The 7,925-nt window shown below is 46.6% G+C and overlaps 1 protein-coding gene across 1 annotated transcript; it reads left to right on the forward strand.

Moving 5' to 3' along the window:
* Positions 1-1,713: 1,713 nt before the first annotated feature.
* Positions 1,714-3,823, forward strand: LOC119394659 (gamma-glutamylaminecyclotransferase-like). The gene is made up of 2 exons (XM_037661975.1): positions 1,714-1,986; positions 3,476-3,823. The coding sequence occupies exons 1-2, from the start codon at positions 1,714-1,716 to the stop codon at positions 3,692-3,694; spliced, it is 492 nt and encodes a 163-aa protein (XP_037517903.1). The 3' UTR covers positions 3,695-3,823.
* The last annotated feature ends 4,102 nt before the right edge of the window (positions 3,824-7,925 follow it).

Raw genomic sequence — 7,925 nt, forward strand, 5'->3', positions numbered from 1 at the left:
CCGCAATATGCCTTTCACAAAATAAATAAAAAACAGAAACTATGGGTAGAGCCGGGCAAAGTCGCGCAGGTGTCGTTCAACCACGTTCGCCTCTGCTTAATTACCAGGTCAGTATAAACGCGATGCTGCGGATTGAGATCCACACTTGTTCAGCTGCTAGGAAGTTCGCGTGGCCTTTCCGAAGTAACGCAATGGGCTCGTTTACCGGAACTCCGGCTTGCAGGGGCCTAAACGGGCGAGCTGCTTCGACGTCGCCCTTGATCTCGTTGTGGTTTATATCTACCGCTGCCGTTGCTGTTCTTTCGACCTGTCCAGGTTTGTATGTTCGCGGCGGTGTTGCTATGCGCGTTCTGGTGATTTCACCGTTATGATACTGGGCACAGACGCTGCTTTTTGTCATTTTTCCGAATAACAAAAGGAAGAGTATAGGCAGCTGGATGGCGAACCAACTGCACTTCGCTGAGGTGTGCAAAATTTGGAAATTTATTGACGCAGAGTCCATTCCAGCTGTAGGCTTGTTTTATGGGGTTTAACGTCTCAAAGCGGTTCAGACTACGAGAAACGCCGTACTTGAGGGCTTCGGATAATTTCGACCAGCTGGGGCTCTTTAGCGTGCACCGGGGGCGTAGCCAGAAATTTTTTTCGGGGGGGGGGGGGGGTTCAACCATACTTTATATATGTTCGTGCGTGCGTTTGTATGTGCGCGTGTATATATACGCCAGCAAAACTGAAAAATTTCGGGGGGGAGGGGGTTTGAACCCCCCCAACCCCACCCCTGGCTACGCCCCTGGCGTGCACTGACATGAAGCTGTACAGTCGCGCTCAATAGTACTTGCAACACGTGTGGGAGCACGTGGACTCACTAGTTCAAATATTGCGCATCATCCACGTCCTTATTTTCACAACTTATCGCTCATCTCTAGGTTGGGAATGATCCCAAATGGGAAAGTATTATTTAGTTGCGGAAATGAGGCCAGGTTGAAGCCAAGCGCAGTATTTGAACTAGTGAGGTCACGCGCGCTCCCGTGATGCAAGTCGCTGAGCGTGACTGTACACGGGACTCTAGCATTTCGTATTCATCAAAATGAGACCGCCGCCGCCGGGATCGAACCCGCGACCTTCGGGTCAGCAGCAGAGCACCGGAGCTACTGAGCCACTGCGTCTCGCCTCCAGCTAGTCTGGAACAAAATGCAGCCAGGCTGATAAGGCCTGCAGTCCTGGAACCCCACCCCGCAGACAAATCCAAGTGAAAAAAAAAAAAAAGGAAACGCGAAAGGGCCGGGGGGGGGGCAGTGCCCCCCCCCCCCCCTTTAACTTATGACACTCCTTCTATAGTTTTCTTTTTCCTCGAACAGTCTGCACAATACGCATTTCTTTAGTATTCCTTTTCTATGTCTTTATAATAATATACGAATATTTGCTTGTATGGGAGCTGTGCGCAGACTGCCCACTTTGCGTGTTGTACTCATACTTTGGGTTCCCTTTTGGAATATGCTCCTTCACGCGGCGACACTGTTCCTTATTATGACTTGGATCACTGGCTCAGAGTATAGGAAAGTGACATTATTTTACATTTCTTCAGAGGCATGTGAAAGTCCGCTATGTATGCTTGCTATACATTTATTGCGGCGGGGGGGGGGTTGCAGCTTTTGACGTTTTGACAGCAGGCATATAGTAGTATGAACAGGTTATCGCAATACAGGCTTGGTAGGAATGCGCAAATGTGCACGAAGAACGTCCTTCGATTTTGCCTTCGTGTGTCAAAGGCGATGCCTTCTCGTCCCAGCCGCGCTCGCCCAGGACACGCACAGCGTTTTCGTGTACGGAACACTGAAGATTGGCGAGTCGCACCACTTCTTCCTGGAGGACCCTGAAAACGGAAGGGCGACCCTGCTCGGAAATGCCGAAACTATCGACGAGTGGCCCCTCGTCGTTGTGCCATCTTCCGGCATACCGTACCTGATTCCCGCAAAGGGCGAAGGATACGTGAGTGTGTTTGGCGTTTTGATTGTTGTTATGTAGTCCGCATGCAATGAAGGAGACGTTGTATACAGTTGAACCTCGCTATAACGAACACTGATATAGTGAATTATCGGTTATAGGGAAACGCCGTCTCCAGCCTCTTCAAGCTTCAACGTTCCCCCGAACTTCTGCTTTTTTTTTATTATTTTGGCTGTAACGAAGAAATATTTAGTTCGCGCGTGGCTCAAAACTCAAAAGGAAGCATAAAATACAAAATAATTATTGAAAGATAATTCACAACCACATTTTTAATGCAGTTGGGACATTAAAAGTTTGGTTTAAAACGTGATTTAAAAGTTGCGGAATTTTTCTCATGCCCCCGTCTATTGAACTTGAAAGTTTCCTTCTTACGTTCCGGTCCATTTGGATTGAAATGCCACTAGGAGACAAGTAAGGGTTGCCTTGTTTATAGTGGGTTTGAAGCCTGAATAACGCGTTTTTGTATCCAAGATTTTGCGCGAGCCAGATTGCCGATTTGTTAGAGCCGATTTTTATCGCTGCTGTTACAACGAATATCGAATATAAGGGACTAATTTATGGTCCCGATACTACTTCATTATAAGGAGGTTCTACTGTGTTTCGTAAACTGTGAAGTGGCGCGTGGAATTTGGAAATTGTAGTAATAATACCAGAGCTGATATAGCGCTGATATGGGCTCATTGGTTTATCCAGGATTGTAGTCTGTATTAGTTTTTGCGGAAGGAGTGGGTTACTACTACTACTACTACTACTACTACTACTACTACTACTACTACTACTACTACTACTACTACTACTACTACTACTACTACTACTACTACTACTACTACTGCTGCTGCTGCTGCTGCTGCTGCTGCTGCTGCTGCTGCTGCTGCTGCTGCTGTAGTAGTAGTACGCGTAGTAGTCATAATAGAGGCAATCACTCATGCTCACACTCATGCTTGCACCGCTGACTCATGCTCAACCGCACGATATGTATATACTTCCTTGCACTTGCATTTATGAATCTAAAGGCACCTTATCTTCCGCAGTAAGTTATCGCAGCTATCCCTGACCACACTTTTCGCCCGGTTGCAGTTCAAGTGTGCGTTGACACCTCCACCTTTCTTCATTATTCCGGCTGCACTCGATCAACGCATCTCGCCAATTTGCTAAATGCACTGAATCGAGTTGACCCGGTGCGGTGGTCAAGTGGATATGGTGCTCGGCTGCTGACCCGAAGGTCGCGGGATCGAATCCCGGCCGCGGCGGCCGCATTTCGATGGAGGCGAAATGCTCGAGGCCCGTGTATACTTTAATTGATTTAGGTGCACGTTAAAGAACACCAGACGGTCGAATTTCTGGAGCCCTCCACTACGGCGCTCCTCGTGATCGTAGCGTGGTTTCGGGACTTAAAACCCCAACAATTATTATTATTGCTGAATCGAGTTGACCTATACATTGACACCGCATTCCTTCCCCGTTTACCATGTAGAGAGTAATGGGCGAAGTCTACACGGTTGACGACGACATGTTGGCAAAGTTGGACGAGATCGAATCTGTCCCCGACCGTTACTACCGCGAGGAGTTGGATGTTCAGCTGCTAGATCAACCTGACGACAGCGAGGGGCCCTTCAAGGCGTGGAACTACTTTGCGACGCACTATGAAGAAATGCTGCAGTTGCCTTACATATCCAACTTTACGACGAATTGAGGCCTTGCGAGTTCAGAATATGTGCTGCGATGTGACACGTGTATGGATGTTTCCGGGTGGTTCTTTAGCGCCGTAGTAATGACTCTGCAGGAGAAAGGATGTTTTCGTTTTTTCTTGTGGCAATAGAAATGTCCTATTGAATGTTAGTTTGGCTTTTGAAAAATCATGAGGCTGACTCTGCAGGAGAAAGGATGTTTTCGTTTTTTCCTGTGGCAATAAAAATGTCCTATTGAATGTTAGTTGCGTGTGGCTTTTGTAACATCATGTGATTGTCTATGGGTCATTCCTCTTTATGTATGTTCGTGAGTACGTTTGTATGTGTGCGCGTATACAGTAAAAGCTCGTTATTTCGGTAAATCGGAAAATTCGGACGTGTGCTCTGGTTCCGGCCAGCATGTACATTGTTCAATGGCATCAAACTCTCTTTCATTCGGTCATATTTGGCTGCAACCCGCATAGGCGTATCTACCGGGGGGGGAGGGGGGGGGCAAGAAAGGCGCGACCCTTTCCATTTTCGACAATGGTCATTGTCGGCTGCTCAATGGCAAAACAACAGCTGAGACGAACTTTTCGTTCAACAGAGCAATGGCGTAATTGTATAATGAAATTCTGTAACATATCTGTGCCACACTTCTGCTGTGGAGACTCAGGAGTGCCTTCCGTGTCTTAAGACCGCGCACTATAGGCGGTGCGCGCCGCCTATGCGACGCTTTCGCGCTTTGCGCTCCAGCCAGGAATTTTTTCCGGGGGGGGGGGGCACTTGTTGAAAACCTTGACTGTTTGAGAAAAACAACTATTTTCATTATTTATTCTTGGTAAAAACACCTACTTCACCAAAATTGCGAAGGGGGGGGGGTAGCCCCCCCCCCCCCCCCTTCTTTGGCTACGGACCTGGCTCCAGCATTGCAGAGGAGGCTACCGCGGTACAGGGGCTCTATGAGGTTAGAGCACTCTGTCATGCTTTATTCTGTTTTGCCTGACCTGAAAATTGCATCAACGGCAACGCAGGTATGAGCGGGAAAGAGCAAACGCTTTATGGACCGATCAAACGCGTTTCCGGTTTCAGGAAATTCATTTTCTTTGTATATCTCAGCTGCTATTGTTGGTACGTAATAAGGTATGGATTCAGAGCACGTTTCAGACTAAGACACGGGGGTCTTAAGCCGCAGTCAGTCACAATTGTGTACGAATTAAGTAACGAATTACGACGAAAATTGCGGCTTTTGCATTGCTCTTATGCAAAACAATTACTGGATCAGGGGCGTAGCCAAGGGGGGGGGGGGGGGTTGGGGGTTCAACCCCCCCCCCCCCCGCGGAATTTTTCAATTTTGCTTGCGTATATATATACACACACACATACAAACGCACGCACGAACATACATAAAGTATGGTTGAACCCCCCCCCCCCCCCCGAAAAAAAATTTCTGGCTATGCCCCTGTAATGGATGTATGTATTTCTCAAGAAAATGAAAGCGCATTGATATAATTAATAGACATTTACTTATTATTTTCTTGATACTTTCGATAATTCGACATTCGGACAGCTTTTCCGATCTCATGGAATCCGAATTAAGCTTTTACTGTATATACACATACAGAATGTAGAAAATTAGGAGGGGGGGTGGAGGAACCCCTAAACGACCCACCTGGCCACGCCACTGGTGGCAGGTGACGGCTTCTGTGTGTGAGATATTTAATAGGTTTCTCGTGTGCCTTCCGCATGCCTTGAAAGCTGGCTTCTCCACAGTTAGAAGTTGCTGTGGGGAAGACCGCTTCGACGACTGCTGACCGTGCGTTCGCGGCTTTCACTCCGCAAAGAAAGCCTCGTTGCTCTTCGCTTTACAGCTGCGTTGACCTTCGTTCGCGAAGCCTCGGAACTTCAATTATGCGTCATTGCGCATGAGTGACCGAGACATGGCAGAACAGGACAACATGTACTTTACGAACGTTGTCTCAACCCATAGGATGCCGGTTGGGTCATTAAGCACTGCATTGAAGAACTGCATCATCAAGGCCTCGGAGTGGGGATCTGATGATGATGATGATGATGATGATGATGATGATGATGATGCTCCTTGGATGATGGCACCTACCCACGCAGGGGGATCGGCCAAGAGTCGGGCGGATCATAAAGTCTGAAAATTTTAAGAGCTAATAGACGTTACTGTATCAATTAGAATTAGGTGGGGGATCTCCACCCACTTCGTCATTGATATTGAGTAAAAAAGAAACGTGTCAATTTCTCTTTCTACCTCAGTGAACTCGAGGCTAAATTCACGTTGGTACGCAGCGAACAAATACCACGAAAGAATGAAAGGTTATTGCAAACATGGCAAATTAGCTCTTTGGGAAGCCGTATGGAAATTTCATGAAACGCGATAATGCATGTGCGAAGGAAAATCGAAGGTAAGGTAGAAGAAAAGGTCAGCCCAGGACACAACCACACCTCACATTGGAGGTGGACGCTCTACCACTTCAAAAAAGAAAAAAAGAAAACAAAGAAAAAAAGAAAGTGCGCTCGCGTTTGTTACCTTTCTTGTCCTGCTCTCCCATAGGTATATATATAATACCATAGGTATATATATATATATAGGTATATAGGTATATATATAAGAAGTGGGCGGTCTTTCTAGTCGCGTGGTCTCTGAGACTATAGATTGAGGGAAAGAAAAAAAGGAAGAACGTGACTGTTTGTTTCTTTCCGATGTCAGCTCAAAACAACGTAAGGCACCCTGCTTAGAATTCTTGGAAACGAAGGTGAGTGTCTGTTTCTTTCCTCTCTATACTGTCATGTGAAGGCTACAGCAAGACTGGGAAATACGCAACTCTTTACTGCGTGAACTTGTGCCCGGAAAATGAAAATTCAAGGCACAAGCAATTTACGCTGTACACTGACAGCGGTGAGAACAGTCATCGGCCGTCAATAAATCTTATCATCGGTGGAACGCGCCGTCTTTTATACATAAGTCATCGAACCTTCCAGTGTTATCGCAGGTGCTCGCGTAAGCTCTCGAATAAACTTGCACTATTCGTGTCCTGCGCGTAATCTTAAGAGAATGATCTCAAACAAATCGAAGTTTCCTAAACATTGCGGTGTGTTCTATCGCCAAGCGATGCTAACAGTTTTTGTGGGTGAAACCTGAATACATTAAAATAAAGCAATAAACATGCGTGGCAATATGAAGCAGTTGGTTGCATTCAATTTCGGTACGTGCATCGTATGCAAAAACGATCACTCGTAATGACATTTCTGTTGTGCAAATGTAACGTTGTTTCGCTTTTGGAAAAATAAAATAAAAAAGGAAACGTGAAGCAGCTCTGAGCTTGGCGCAGTTCAGTAACGTCACATAGTCAAAATGTTTTGGGATGACTGTACAATGATTAGTGCAGGCGCTTCCGAAGGCCTATGTGACAATGAATTGACCGAGTTCACACTGATAAACAATAAAACCGCCATTTGTACAATTAAACAGCGGTCGTTCTGTCACGCGCGGCTGCCTCTCGGGCTCTCAGATCATCGGTATAGAATTCTCGAACCACAGTAAGATATTGGCCCGTTTTTGCTATACACCGCAATCAGTGTTTCAAAAGTTCCGCGATATGCAAGCGACCACAGTAATTATTCGCATCAGCTGGCGTTCCCGCGCACTTCTTCCTGAAGGTATTGAATGAGCGTGACCACTTTTGAGCTGTCCGAACTTTATTGCTGTGTGCTTAAAGGCCATGTCGATCTACCATTAGAAAATGGTCAAAAGAAAGAAGACAACGAAAAGAAAAAAGCCTTCTTGACAAAATAAACGCTCGAATTAATGACCTGTGTATAATCAGTATTAGTAACAACTCTATTAAAATACAGTTTGATGATATTTTTCCAAAAAATGCAAAACTAATGTCATACCGCTTATTGAACGCTATATTAAGCGATTACCTGGAACATATGCCAATTAAGACAGTGATAGCGACGGATGCTTCCCAAAGTGAAGAAAAAATTACACCATCTCCTGCTAAAGGGGACCATGAGGCGATGCGAAGCCGGAGCACTTGCACGATCGCGTTCCGTTGGCGTTCGCTGGGCATATGTTACCGACCTCGCGTCGTGGAACGCGAAGAGGAACACTGCGCGCGTCGTGTCTTCCCTCTAGCCTGGCCGTTAATTCTCACAGGGCGTGTGGGGAACGTCGACAGGCGCGCGAGAGAGAGGCAGCGTAGGAGAGGAGAGAGAGGGGGAGGG

Source organism: Rhipicephalus sanguineus, chromosome 5, assembly GCF_013339695.2.
Source record: "Rhipicephalus sanguineus isolate Rsan-2018 chromosome 5, BIME_Rsan_1.4, whole genome shotgun sequence".
Taxonomy (NCBI): Eukaryota; Metazoa; Arthropoda; class Arachnida; order Ixodida; family Ixodidae; genus Rhipicephalus; species Rhipicephalus sanguineus.

Coding starts and splice junctions, on each gene's coding strand:
- LOC119394659 (XM_037661975.1), top strand. CDS start 1,714: ATGCGCAAATGTGCACGAAGAACGTCCTTCGATTTTGCCTTCGTGTGT. Junction 1,987..3,475: donor CCGCAAAGGGCGAAGGATAC/GTGAGTGTGTTT, acceptor TTTACCATGTAG/AGAGTAATGGGCGAAGTCTA.